The 14,810-nt window shown below is 44.9% G+C and overlaps 1 protein-coding gene across 2 annotated transcripts; it reads right to left on the reverse strand.

Annotated features, from left to right (window-relative positions):
* Positions 1-20: 20 nt before the first annotated feature.
* Positions 21-13,878, reverse strand: PLA1A (phospholipase A1 member A). Of its 2 annotated transcripts, XM_005523888.3 has the most exons (11): positions 13,773-13,878; positions 11,972-12,173; positions 10,451-10,628; positions 9,629-9,737; positions 8,061-8,162; positions 7,164-7,253; positions 6,553-6,720; positions 5,421-5,510; positions 4,861-4,969; positions 1,346-1,510; positions 21-129 (listed from the first exon to the last, which is right to left on the reverse strand). In XM_005523888.3, exons 1-11 carry the CDS (start codon positions 13,843-13,845, stop codon positions 45-47), a joined length of 1,371 nt encoding a protein of 456 aa, XP_005523945.1. In that variant the 5' UTR covers positions 13,846-13,878; the 3' UTR covers positions 21-44. The 2 variants fall into 2 exon arrangements, with proteins under 2 accessions (XP_005523945.1, XP_014108805.1); XM_014253330.2 differs by lacking the exon at positions 8,061-8,162 and having other exon boundaries at positions 13,773-13,853.
* Between the last annotated feature and the right edge of the window lie 932 nt (positions 13,879-14,810).

Raw genomic sequence — 14,810 nt, forward strand, 5'->3', positions numbered from 1 at the left:
AGATCTAGGATTCCTTTCTGGTTCTGCGTATCCTGAAGGCAGAGCTAGGCACAAGCGGTGGGCAGGTCATAGGAGATGTCTGTTTTGCTGGGGAGGGTGAGGATCCAGGGCAGACACGACCTTGTCCTGCTGTGGGAAGAGCACAGAGAAGTCAGGCTGGCTTTGCAAGGGATAGTGAATGGGCTGCTGTGCCCTGGCTGGAAGGGTGTGTATGGGCTCCTGTCCTTCACCTTTCCCTTGATCTCAGCAGCACCACTGTTGCTCTGAGTGCTCCCAGTATAGTGACAGGAGCACAGCTGTGAGCCTGTGCAACTCTACAGCTTTCTATCTCTATCAAAGCCAAGTCCAGTCCTTCCAGGGGTGCAGGTTAGAACCTCTTTCAGGCAATGTGCCTTGCTGTCCCATTCATAAGTGATAAAAACATATCCAACTCTGGAGTGCAAAACATGCTAGTAAGGAGTAGTCCTTATATTCAAGGGAGTACCTGGTATTTATATAGGAATGCCTTTTTTCTTCTCCTATCTGGGCCTGCTGGATATATTTTACTGCCTAGAACTTCAGCTTCCCTACTGTCCATCAAAATAGAATTTGAACCTTCTTTGAAGTATCCACTAGGTTGCTTCAGCCTTGAGCCAGCATTTCAGAAGCAATGTGGATGGACAGTTTAAGGTGTCACTATAGACTCAGTTGTTTTTTCCTGCCTGCAAGAACTTTGGATCTGCAAAACTCCTGCCAAGAATATTGCATTATGGAGAAGACAATTATCTCTCTCAGGATGAGGAGGACTTGGCTGCTTTTACTCCAGGAAAGGTAACTATGGCTGAAGGTATATACTCTACCATGTCTGACCTAGAAAATGCCAAAATGGTTGTCTACAGCCTTAGTGTTTTATAAACCTTGCTGTATAAAACACAGAAATATATTATTGGTCTCCCGTTGTCTCATCCTGAAAAATGTTCACCGGTCATGTTTTAGATGGGGACCCATTGTAGGCAGGGGAAGATGGAGAGGGCAAGCAAGGACAAAGGAAAAAAATTTAGTTAGTACAAGCTTTTGCCGTGATTTGTGACATAAGTATCTTCAAGGTGATGTGAATTGCAGCCCTTTTCATTCCATGGCACTACACTTTTATCCTGGGGCACGAATTTTAGAAAACTCCTAGAGAACTACCTTTGTAGCTTTTCTCTTTCACAAATACAAAATGAGTTACATAGGGGACACAGGGGTGATGGGAAAGACCTCTTTATGTGTTTTTCCCTAAATAGGTGGAAAAAAGGCATTGCTTCAAACCACAGGCTGCATCCATAGGCTCAGTGCATCCCTGTATGACATTCCTGAGGCTTACCTGCTGTTGAGAGGCAGTGGTGCTACACAGAACTTGCCAACAACAGATGGCTCGTCCTTGCTCCAAAAACGATTCTTGGGGATATACCTCAGGGTCACACTGTTTATCTGGCAGAGGGGAACTCGGTGGGCCAGCAGATGTTTGCCTGTCTCCTGGTCCTTGGGTCTGCAAGGCAGGATGAGAGATTGAGGGAGGTGTTCAGTCAACCTGCAGATACAGTCCATGTGGGGATCCATGGAAACACTGGAGGAATCTGCAGTATTATTGGGAAGCCCTCACGTAATAAAATGGAGAAGGCTCATCTGTCAAAACAAGGCATTGCATGAGTGTCTTCCAGGCTGTCTCTCCATGTTTTATCTCTGTATTCAGGAATATTTCTGTATAAATATATTTCCTTCCATCACCAATTCTTTTTCCTGTTGCATATGGATTGAAACACTGCTCAGCTTGCCACAGAAAAGTAAGTAGTAGATAAGTCAACATCTATGAAATGGTGAATGGCATGGATAGGGATCAGTTGTGCATCATTTCTTCCAGTACACAAACTGGGATCCTCAAAGAAAGCTAAGAGGTGGCAGAATCAAAAAAATGCACAGTGCGCAGAGTACCACTCCTTTCAAGCTGTAAAAATCCTTGCTTTGGGATGTTGTGAATGCCAGGAAATTTACAAGACTGTACAAGTCAAGGGAGGGGGACCGGACAGGTTTGTGGAGTACAAAAGCTAGTAAGGATAAAGATCTCTTCTTTGGCTCTGAAAGTCCCTGAGATGTAACTGGACACAGGGAAACTCTTTGGGGAAGTATTGCTACACGCTTACACAGAGATTTTTTTATACTCTTCTCTAGCTACTTGCTTTTGATCATGTCAAAGGTGGGATGCTTAGAAAGAGGGACGTTTGTCTGTCCCTATTCTCTTACCCAGGCAATGTGAACTGAGAAATGACAGAGGTTTGGTGATGAGCCAATGACCAGAGCCCAGTAAGTTGTGTCCCACAGATCTGTGCTGCCCAGGTATTTTAAGTCCCTTCTATGGAGTCCATCCAGTGGGCCTTACACTTGGTCTACTTGGCACCTCCTAGAGCACGGAGATCATTGATTTCCTTGTGCTTGTGAGGAATGATATATGTGCAGCTGCTTGGCACAGTCCCAAAACCACCTGTGTGACTGTCTGATCAGAAATTTGATGGCAGGGAAAGGGGAGAGGTGACAAAAGGGTCAGGAAGAGCCTACAATTCTGCTAACCAAAGTAATTCTCAGGCCCAGGCTGACAGCAGCACTCACAGCAGCCAGCCCACAGCAGCACACCCAGTCTCTCCCTTAGACTGCAGCACTAGTTGCTGGGTTTTGTGTGTCTGTGTCTGGCTTGAAGCTGCTAAAAATAAGAAGCATGGCAAAATTGTGTTTATGAAAGTGAATAATGGATAGCAAATGGAGGCCATCTCTCTACGGCACATTGTCCATGGACAGAGGAACTCACTACAGTTAACCATGCTGAAAGAGCCACTCTTGGGACTGATGCTGGGTCCCATCCTGCACAACCTTTGGATGGATTTAAGAGACTTGGCTGGCTTCAGAGGTATGTTTTCTTGGATATGGGGGATGATGCCATGTGATGTGTAAGCACACAGGAGTGCAGCTGGGAAGTGTCCTGTGTAGCAAACTCCTCACTCATCAGGCCCATGTCAGCTACTGAAGCTTGGGGACCTGTCTCTTGGGGCATTCTGAGCAACATGTGGGGAGGAGTGAGAGTGGAATGGATATGTGGGAGAGGAGACAAGAAGGGCAGTGTGAGGCAAGACACAACCATGTGAGTCCTTTGCTGAAGGTCTGAGACTAGCTGAACACTCCCAAGTAAGTCCCTCTGCGCTTCTGGGAAACTGCAGGATGATTTACATGACAGATCATCTGAGATAAGTCACTGATCGATCAGTGTCTGAACTGTGATGTGAGGATCTATGTTTAGATGCCCATTTGATACTCTGAGCTTGACTGCACTGGAAGGCTGAGCTTTGCCTAGAGTGAGAAAATTTGCCCTTTGCTACTAGTGGGAAATAAAAGGGATATCTCCAATTTTATACTCTCAAATCTGTAGGTTTATTGCTGTAAGCAAATTTTTCAGTTTAGCCTTGTGCTTCTAAGAAAGGCATTTAAAAGAAACACAGCTGCTGTTCCCCCCCGCAGGGCATCTCTGGATAGGTTTCCCTGCTCTAACTCCACTGTCTCATTAAAACCAGAGGGTACAGCAAAGCCTCGGGATTGCCTGCCTGGCTCACTTCCCTGGGCAGCCTTTCCCTCCATGGCTCACATGCCTCCTGCTGGGCTCCCACCAAACCCAGTGTCCGACTGCTGCCAGTGGAAGCGCTGCAGAGGTCCTGGTCTGACCTGGCTATTACTATTTCTTCCCTCCTGCATCTGTGAAAAAGGCAGATTTGGCTTCCAAACCAGGAGGAGTCGAACAGACTGAGCTCCACCAGGCTGGTGTACAAACCCAAATTGTGCTGCCTGGCTGGAAATCTGTGACCAAGCATCTGTGTCACTCTGGAGAGTACCCTAGAGTGTGGCTTCCCCTTCCCCATTTCTCCCCACTACCTCCTGGTGCCCACGACTGAATCAGCAACACAATTAGCTCCAGGTCACATAGTCTGGCTTAGCAGTAAGGACTGTGTGGGAGCCAGCGCTGGAAGCCCTGTGATCCCAGGGGAGATGGCTGGGACACTTTAGCAGGCTCTTTTCCTGCTTTCTGTGGAAGCCAGCAGCACGTGCTAGCTGCATCCCAGTCCAGAGCAGTGGGCAAGGAGTAGGAAGTGAGGAAGGCTCTGGGGAACTTCTTGTGGTGGGGAGATCCCCTGGTGACAAGAGCTGTGGAGTCTGATTTTTTAATTCAGACACAGTCTGGTGGAAGGTGGTGCTTTCAAGAGACATCTTCCTGTCTCCACAGTGGATCCTGGTCCCCTGCCCCTTGGTTTTGCCTGCAATGGGAGCGAGAGCATTTCTGCATTACTGCAGAGGCAACAAGCTATGTTCCTGACTGTGCTGAGGTGCACTTGTCTCCTCTTTCCAACTGCTGTCCTCTTGGGCATCAAGAGAAATGTCTAAGCCACCAAGTCCACCTGTCTGGAGCCTCTGGTGGATTGGGGTCTTGCTGTAAGCCACCCCTGTCTGCCAGAGCAGGGCTAATGACTATCTGACAGTGATTGCAGTTTGAAGTGGTGCCAGGTCAGAGTATGGTGTGGAAAAGGAACCAGCAGAGCCACACAAAGTATGCAAACCTGGGGCTCCAAGAGTGTTCCTACTGCTTTGTGCACTTGGGAAAGACATGGACCCAGTCAGGGTTACTAAGTAGTGGTAGCACATGCCTGATTCTTGAGAGCATTTAAGGAAAATGTGGAGGGACTCAAGAAGCAAGGTTGTGGTTAATCACTCAGGGAAATACACTGTTGTTGTGCTTTTCCTGGACTAGGATAAACATCCTTACTCATGGAGCAGGTTAAAAACAGGCCAGAAGCATGCACTCACATGGTGATCTTTGCTGTGTCCTTGGTGCTGTTGCTGCTGAAACTGATCTCAATGCTGGTCACTCTGTTCCTTTTCTTCTGCAAGTGGAACTCAACCAGGCTGTGGTGGACTGAGCAAGAAGCAAAGAATGCTGGTGTGAGGACATGTACTATCCGTAGGACCTACCCATGACAAAAGAGGAGCTCTAGCACTCATTCCCTGGCCCCACCAGCAGAAAAGATTAAACAGACATAAGAAAGAATCAAATCTCTGTGCTATGTGAGGCACAGGGTCATGTCTGTACAGCCCAGTGTGAACAAACAGGCATTTTCCATCCTTTGTACTTCAGCCCTGAAACCACATGGCTGTGTTAGATCAGGGCTGTGCCCACACTAACAAATCTGTTGGAAAGGGCTTTATGGAAGGGATGTGCAGGGTCATTGCTCTTCAGTGGTGTGTCTCAGACCCCATGGCACACAGCAGCTGACTCTGATGGGGACTGGAATTCTGATGTGCTGGAACTACCCGGGCTCCTCAGAGGCCAGCACCCTTCTGGCTCATTTTTCTCTCATGCTACTTACCACAGAATGGGGCTGAAGGACTGGTCATTAAAAAAACTTTCACTTCCTGAGGCAGCCTGCTCATGTTGACACCTGCCTGCTCCAGCAGGCCTGTGAAAGGAAATGAAGTCAGTGCAGGGAAAGCCATGAATGACAAAACAGAAATATAATCAGTCACCTCCTTTCCTGACTCCCCTGTCTTGGTCCATTTCTCACACCAGTGCAAATCAGAGCAAGTACAAGTTTGTGGTGTCTGTTTGAAAGGTTAACATTCCCTCAGAAAGTCTCCTCTGGCTACCCCAGGTAATCATCACCAGAGAACCTCTTGGTGGCTTTCTTTTCATTCCTCTGCTAACAAACTGTGCTATCAGTTGCATCTGTGCAAAATGAGCAAGACTAAAGACTGCCAAGTCAGGTAGCTTAGTGCAGATGTAAATGACAGTGTAAACACAAGGGAAATGGAATTCCTTGGTCAAATGAGCAAACCACCAGAACTCATGGCCTGCATCATTGAATAGCTGGCAAAATGGTTTGGTGAGATGGAGAAGAGGTGGCTGATCTGAGAGAACCTATACCAAAAAAAGCCTCTCTTTATGTTCCTCTGGCACCATACTGCAAATAGCAGCAGAAGACACTTCCTTTCCTCATGCCACAGCCCATTTTCAGAAGCCTATTACCTTCTCCAGTCCAAAGACTGGTCATCATCTGGACTGGACCCCATCATCTTTGGGGTGACCACGGCAGAAATTTATGAAAAGGAGGTGACTCAGTAACACTGGATGGTGCAGAAGAATGAGACTTCAGGCTTGAACTAAAATTTCCAGCTGCTTCTCTAAGCAAGACATTTTTTTGAGCTGATTGCCTACTGATTCTGGCAGGCAATTCTGGAAACTCTCTTTCAACAAATATCTGGGCCGTAGGAAATGTTTAAAGATCAGAAATGTTCAAGATTTTACTGTTCTACCTTGTGCAATATATGAGCTTTTAAAATGTGTCTGTAGAAACCTGAAAATGAAACAGCTTCTCACTCTTCCCAAAGAGATCCAAAGCAAATCCTGCTGAGAGAAATGTGGACTGCATCCTGTACTCTGCACTGACACCATCAGGAATGTATTGTCATCTGCTCCAGGAAGATCTCATGCTGGTACTGTACCTATTCTGGGACAGGAGGACAGGAAGGGTTCTGCACAGTCCAGGCAATGACCATTTAGAAAATCTTGATGACTTGCACAGGGGAACCCCATGATGGGACAGGGATGGTTCAAGGCACTGATGTAGAGATGCACAGCCCGCATGTGATCACAGATCAGGAAGTTATAGCCTGCAAGGAAAAAAATTAACCAGAGACAAGCAGCCACGAGTGTTCCTGTCAGCTTCAGGCTTTTTGCTCATTCCCAAGGAACTGGGAGTGAAGGAACATTCTAAGTAGACGCGACTACCAGCATGAAAACAAAAGGCAGCTTTTGTTAGTGCTACCTAAGAGCTTTTTCTAGCAATGTATCATCTCTACTGAAGCTAGGGTTTTGTGTCACAGAGAAGCATCACCAAAATCGCTTCTCTTGATGGCGGTGCTGCCAAAACACTTGATCTGTATGTGATTTTAATTTCACCTGCTTCTTGTACTGCTGAAAAGAGATGTGGGCTGTGAACATGTTTGTCTCACTTTGCTGACTGCCCTGGCTGTAGCAAGAGCTACTTGCCAAACAGCATTTTCACAGGCTGCTAAATATGAGAGCTCTTTGCTTGGTCAGAGAGTGCTCTTACCTGCAGAGATGAATCGGGGGCATCCTGGCTGATCTTTGCCTCCATTGACAAAGTAATCGATGTGGCCTACAGGAATCCGGATCCCGAAATCTGAAAGGAGGTGAAATTCCACTTCATTCTCAGGCTTGGCTCTTCCTTGGGCTTTACCCTACATGCTGATGACAGGTCCCAATAATTGGTTGAGCATTAGTAGTATAGAGCCAGCCCTAACGCTGGAGACATCAAGGCCAGATTTCCTGCTTCTACATGTGCATGTTTGATGCATGGAGAAGAAAATGCTCCAGGCCCTGCCATCAAAATGACTGGAAACCGTGTCTTAACCACCACCTCAGCAGCCCTAGTTCTTGATTCTATGTAAAGGAGAACTAAACTGACCACAGCCTTAATTTGGGATTATGAAGGATAATTGGGAGTTGTGTTGGTAAAGGTTTTCATGGTCTCCAGGCAAAAGGTGTGACTCAAAGGCACCACATTATTCTTTAGCACGTGTTCTGCCTATGTAGATCCTCAGTGCTTTAGAGAAGTTACTCTGTTGTAGCACCAGCTGTTGGTTTGACTCTGTTACTTTCAGACAGCACTCTTGTGGCACTTTTCTTACATCAGGTGGGAAAAAACCAAATTGAAACCTGACCTACAAATTCCCTTCAGGCAATAAAAATCATGCCGAGCTGGTTCTTCATAAACTCACTCTGCTGCAGCAATCTCCGCCTGCCGGTTGTTTGAAGTGCTCTGGGATATGAATTGGTCATCAAAGCCTTTCTTAACAAGAACTTTCTCAGAGTGAACTTGAATTCATGGTAGTCTGGCAAAAAAGGGACAATGACCTACAGCCCCCTTATCAATAATGATGTCAGGGGGAACAGAAGCCCAGGCTTAGGAAGAGGGAAGCCAGCTTACTGTCAGCATCAGTATGAATGGCTTCTACAAAGAGGGCATCCCCAGGATCCAGGCGTTCCTCAGGGCTGGCTCTGGTGTACTTAGGGCCTGCAGGATCCAGGGCTGTAAGAAAATCAAACACCTCAACAACAAATACTCTTCAACCCCTCTCTTTCTTATTTCTGAACCAGTTATTTTTATCTAAAACTTAAAAAATACTGCTAGGCAGAAATAATAAATTATTCCCAGTTCTCAGCAATTAAGCTCCAGAATAGTTTCTGCCAGTGCCAGCTTCCACTACAGCTTCCTTGCATTATCCTTGCTGCTCCACACCCTTTCAGCAGTTTTAACTCAAGGTTCTAGGCTGTAAAGCCATGACCGAGCTTTAAATAGCTCTGACAGAGTGGGTGCATTGTGTCTCTAGGAGTTTTGGTGAAACAGAATCAAACTTTTTAATGCCTTCCCGAATTGTATTGTCATGTGTATCAGCACTACAGCCTGAGAAATGTCACTGGAGATCAGCATTTAGGTGGCGAATTCAGCACCCCAGGCATTAACCAACTCAGGAATTATGCAAGTTTCATACTACCTAACGATTTTAAACCAAAGAGACTTCTGAGCCCTTTCCTCACAAATAAAATTGAGTCTTTAGCAATCATCTACATTTTTGCCTAAAACTTGCTCCTAGAGCAACTTCTGTGGACTCATAGGAACACAGAGAAGTATCCTTGGCAATACCAAGAAGCAGATTACTTTTTTTTTTTTCCCCTGAGGTTTATCCTGTTCTCATTTAATGGAAAAATAACACCACAAGACTTTTTTTTTTACTCCCCAGGCAAAAATAGTTTAGGAAGCAGGTTGTTCCAGATGCCATGGAGCTCGCTGGTTTCACAGCTTTGGACTTAGTCTCATTAATTCTTTATGGAAAAGGCAATATCAACAATATACAAATGAGCACATCTGCATTTGTGAGGGGAAAGGGAAGGAGGAAAAGGAGAAGGAAAAAAACCCTTATTTTCTGTTCTTTCTGTAAATAAAAGCTAAAAGGCTTGCCTTATCACTACAAACTTGCCTGATGACCACTGGGCTGTCACTGGACCTGCTCTGCTCTTCTTGCCCAAACACAGTAGGACTGTATCCCTTGTCTGTGAGGCCACTACCCACCTCACTGTCCCCTTGGCTCTCAGCTCACATTTTCCTGCAGAGCAGCTCACTCCGGCTGCTCCCCTTGCAATTGCATTGTGGGCTTTAATTCTAAGAACCACATGTATGTGCTGTAATTTGGAAGCAAAGCTTCTGAGTGTTATGGGCTTTCACTAGTCATGAGGGCTTGTACTTTGCTAAGCTGGCACCAATTTGAAGAGTGTAGCAGAGGTGAAAGGACCTTTTTGCAAATGCTTGTGTTCTTTTGGCAGTGTGGAGGGGACTGATGTTGGAAAGGTGCTGTCAGAATCTAGGAAGAAGCCCATAAGCTTGGATCTAGTGAGTCCTTATGAAATTAAAAGACCACTTTGAATGACTCCTCTTTCTTGCCTCTTTCACTCTCTCTTGAAGGAGAGGTGAGGACTCCAGGCTCAGTTTGATGGTACCTGTTATCCGTCCCAGGTGACCGCCATGGAAGTGCCCCACCAGGCCCCCGACATGTGCTCCGAGGCTTACCCCAATGATGTGGATAGATGTCCCTGAGACTCCCAGGGCCTGCAGGGTGACAATAATAAAAACTATTGTTTCTGTAGCAGAAAGGTGAAATATCCTGTCCCAGCCCACACAGCAGCTCTATAACTCTCCTAATGCAGGATTGCTTTTGAAGCGTACAGTGGAAAACCAAATACTTTAGGAAATTATGGATATTGCCCTTATCTGTTTTTCAGAGGCTTTCTTCAGGTCCACAGATGCAAACCCAGCCCTAAACAGATTGGTCAACACTGCAAACATTTAATGTAGAGTTTACATGTAGCTGTTAACACAAGGATTCATCACCCTGATTGCAGAAGTCTTGTTCAGCTGTGCTTTGCATGAACAGAACGGGGCACATCTGGGTATTTCCACAGAGTGGGAAGTGTATCTGAAGCCCAGAGCAAACATAATATAGCTTCAAATCTCACTTCCTCCAGCTTCCTGGGCAAAATTTATCAGCAGAAGAAGAAGACTGTCCAGTGACTATGGATCTGAGAAAACCCAAGGCAGGCCTTAGGTTTATTCTGAAGAGGCAGCTGACAACTGGGATTTTTTCCAGAAAATGTCAAAACTCTAAAGGAAGAATAAAAATGGTGGCATACTCAAGCGTGGATTGAAAGAGGGAAAACAGAAAAATCTGGAATAAAAAATCCATTTGTCCAACTCCTGGATACAGCAGGTTGGGAGCAACTCCCTGGCTGTGCTCCCTGCACTGGAAATGCCCAGTAGCTTACCAGGAGCTTGCTGATGAAGTGTGAGATGGCGAGGGCCAGCTGTGTGACATTTTCCACTGCAGAGGGATAGGCTCCTGTAGACCCATAAACCCAGTCTACTGCGATCACATTCACCTGGCTGGTGTGCAGTATGGCTCGGACAAGCCCTTCAATCCAGGAAGGTTTGGTACCCAAAGCCCTGTGGAGTCACCAGAGACAAGGGTGTTAGGTGTTCCCCAAGCAGGGCATGTACCACTGTGCTGTTCACTGCTGCTGGAGCTTCACATGTCTCAGAGGAGGCTGCCAGACAGAGGCTGAAATTTATTTTTGGTGCCAGACACCCACACCTGGAAATTTTTTTTTGGTGGTGGTGTAATAACACTTTCCAGAATGCTCTGATTCAGGAGGGAACCAGATATTTTAATGAATGAGATCACATTTGCAGGGCTCAGGCTGAGATTTCACTCTCTCTGTGGTGATTCGTTCAGCCACCACAGAGACCACCTGGAGCAAGTGAGGTGACTGAGAACACTTGGATCCTTCTCTGCTGCCACTGGCAGGAAGTCTTTGGCCGGATCACCTGGTCTTTCACTACTACATTTTCTCATCCCTAGACAACCAAAAAAAAGATAATCTATGCCAAAGAATTCCAGAAAAACCGAGGAGGCTCTGTTCTACCCAGTTTCTCTAATGCCAGCTAGTGAAGAGTGTGCTATTTCTCTTGAAGGCAACAGCTGTTTTTCTGAGAAGGCCCTGCAACATCTGCTATGGTTTCATCCTGGTTTTCTATGCACTTTCTATTCAGGCTTTTGAACTTCAAAACAAATAATATTATATGGTTACACCTGATTGAAAAATGGCACAGAAACTTGCAGAATGATGTCAGTTTAAAAAAAAACCAAAACAGCTCCAATCCCAACACTTTCAAGAACAGAAGGATAATCTGTCTGCTTGGAGTTCAAAACGGCTTATTAATCCAGGCTATTGGGCATGAAATCCAGCAAGACAATTTAAAGGGACAAAAATCTTAAAGAAAAGGCTTTTTAAATAAAAATGTTGAAAAAAGGAAAGAGATAGAAAGATGGGAATGAAGACAGAGAGAGAGAAAGGAAGAAAGAGAAAGACAGAGAGAGAAAGAGAGAATGAGAGAAAAAGAGAGAATGAAAGAGAGAAAGAGAGAGAATGAAAGAGAAAGGAAATAAATTGATACTAATTTCTAACTTTTTTTAGGCTCCAAAGGGTGTGAAGCACACAAAAGAAAAGACATTGGGTCACAAACTAAAGGACTTCAAGTTGTGCTGTGGGGTGGGGTGTCAGCAGCATTTTCCAACAGCCTCCCAGAAAATTCCTGGGTCCAATTTGGGGCTGAGAATCCCAGTCTCTGTTCTTAGCAGTTATTTTGCATGTAGTCACTCTGCTGGGGAGGTAAGAAGATCACACAAGCAGGAGAGTTGCATGCCAGCCCACCCTGTGTTTGCGAACGCTCTCACAGTGTTTCATCTCCCAGTGAAAACTTAGTCACAGTGCTCATCTTTCTCTCACCTGAAGCCATGGATGATGATTTTGGTTTCCAGGCTGCTGTTGAAGCTGCAGTTCTTGATGCCATCATCAGCTGAAATCAGCTCTCCACAGCTGGGGCTTGAGGAGGTGAACAGAAGAAACTGGACCTTCAGTTTGCTGCCCCGTAGGAAATTGGCTGTCTGGAAGTCAGTGCAGTGATGCCCTGAGAGTCTGTCTGTATTCCCTGCACAGGGGGGAAGTGGCACTTTTAGTCTGTGTCTGTGCAATGGGAAAAAAACACCCCTCATTTAAATTCATTAGGAAAATGAAGGTAGCAATTTCACTTCTATTAATAAAGATTGAAAGTATAGAGCATACATTAAAATAAGGCAATTCTGGAAACTTTACCTGACTGATAAAGTTGTTTCTGTCCTATGATGGAATTCCAGCTCTCTGGGAAAACAACCATGGACGTAATACCAGCTTTGACTTCTGAGAGTTGTTTCACCAAGAGGTGAGTGATATTTTGCTGGGTTTTTTTAGCAAATTGGCCACCTACACCAGCCACTAAGTACTTTTATGAGGTGGCTGTTAGATCTTTAAAAAAAACGGCTGCTGCTGACAGGTAATCACCACTGAATGGGGATATTTCTATTCAAATTCTGGTAAGCTTAGTAAAAGGTACAAGTCTAACTGACAATTGCATCAAAAACCCAGAAATAAGTATGAGAGTGCTCATGATAAAATATGAGAATGCTGATGAAAAAATATGTCAATGATAATTTCACTATTGATTCATTTACTGGATGAAAATGCTTTATGAGAAAGAAAAGGTTGCTGCTGGAAGGTACTTTGACCTAGACAGAAAAAAAATAAATATCCAACCTGTAGCTAGAAAAACACCTGAGCAAATTTAGAAAGCAAGCACAAAAGTTCAGCAGTATGAGTCACTAGCAGTGTTACTTTAAGAGCTGGCATAGTGGCATCCTGCTGCAATGACAATACATGCACCTTCCCTTTCCGGACTGGAGGAAGTGAAATAGCCTTGAATCTGACATATGATAAAATAATTATTCATTTATGTATTTTTAAATCAAACAACCAGCTTCCCAATTTCCCTCAGAAGATACTTTACACCAACTAGACAAAACATGGCCTAAGGGTCAGCACAAAGGGGTGAGATCCAATATTCAGATTCCCCTAGAAGGATGTGACCATCCCTTACTGTTGTTTATTTCAGTCTTCCTGTGCACTGACAAGGAAGACAGAGACACTTTTAGAGATCATCTTGGAAAAAATGTAGGCCCTGCTCCAGTCTAAGTAGCAAAAGTGGGTCCAGTGCAGCACAGTGAGTGTCAGAAATGACGTGAAATGAGGGGGATCATCAGTAAAGGCAAGGCAGGAGGTGCAGTGCAGTGAAGCTGCAGGTGATGTGGGACTGCAGATGTGATCACTAAGGCAGCTTCGCTGACAGTACCGTTAAAGAAAGAAATAGAAGTGTGGCATTTGTCTATTTTCTTTCAGCTACTGCAGATCACACTTGCTGTGCTTTTGAAGCTGGAGATGCCACTGCCAGAGGCCAAGTGTTCCGTTTTCTGCATCCTTACATTTCAGGGTAAACCTGCATCATTCTTGTAAATCAGGTTAATGGAATTAAATCACTGGGAGTGATTGAATCAAAGCAAAAGAGAAGAAAGGTCCATTCTTGCACTACTTTTTCTCCCCAGCACCTAACAAGATTATTGCAAGGCCCTCTTGACACACAGCTTGTTTAGGGAGAATTGAATTCAGATCCTTCTCTGTAAGATCTTCAACCCTTGCCAGGCACTCATGTTTTTCTTACCTGTTTGTGCTGAGCTGGGCAGCAAGAGGACAGCAAGAACAACAAGCAGTTTTCTCTTCAGATCTTCATCCATCTTCCTGTTCGTCCAATACAAGCATAAGGATTGTACAGGGGAAAAACAGCTGTGGTTAATGATCAGCTTGACTCTGTAATGATCAATCAGCCTGTGCACTTTTGGGAAAACGACCGAATTTGGATTTTGAGCAATTACCTCTGCTCTTATTTAACCATTAGTCAAAATTTGAAGCAGAGGTTTCACTGACTTTTTGGTTAAAGAAGGTGTTGATCTTCCTTTCCTCCCTGCTTCCCTTTCCTCAAGGGAAACTTCTCACTTCATAAATCAGCCAGTGAAACCAGCCCCAGCAAGTGATAAAGTTACAGTGCTTTATCCTTGCTACCTAGACCTTTCTGCCAAATGCTGAGTAGGGATGCTGGTTTATCACAAGGCTGCACAGTAAGTCTATGCCAGGAAGATTCATATCAGCCTTGCATCGTATTTTCCTACTGCATTGCTGCCTTTCCTGTATTTCTACTTCTGGTCAGATACCAGTAACAGCCTAAATAAGGCAGAAGAGTTGATTACATATGAAAAGTGAGGGGAAAGGCAGGCTAAAATGTAACTGGTGGTCATATTACCATAACATGTCCAGACCACATTTTTTAGGGCTTCAGTAATGCACCAGCATCATAAGCGTGCAAATACTTTAAAGAGACCTTTGAATAAAAAACTTTACCACTTTGATGTGTACAGATGGAGAATCACATGTGCACACCCAAACGTGTACAAGAGGTACCATATTCCTGAGATGGACTTTCAGGTAAGGACACACTGGTATCCTTTGTGTTGGTCCATCGTGCTCGACAAGGCAGCTTCACCCTTGGTGAAATGGCAGGAAGGGCAATGAGCAAAGTAAAGTTCCTGTCCAGGTACTAATCTACCATGGCTTAGTTGAATAACAAAATAAAGAGATTTCTTCAGTCTGATCAGAAAGATGACCAAAGACATTTCAAAAAGCATCAGGCATTACTTTTCTTTAG

This window comes from Pseudopodoces humilis, chromosome 2, assembly GCF_049639895.1.
Source record: "Pseudopodoces humilis isolate 2021_Gansu_Grassland_sample_001 chromosome 2, ASM4963989v1, whole genome shotgun sequence".
NCBI lineage: Eukaryota > Metazoa > Chordata > Aves > Passeriformes > Paridae > Pseudopodoces > Pseudopodoces humilis.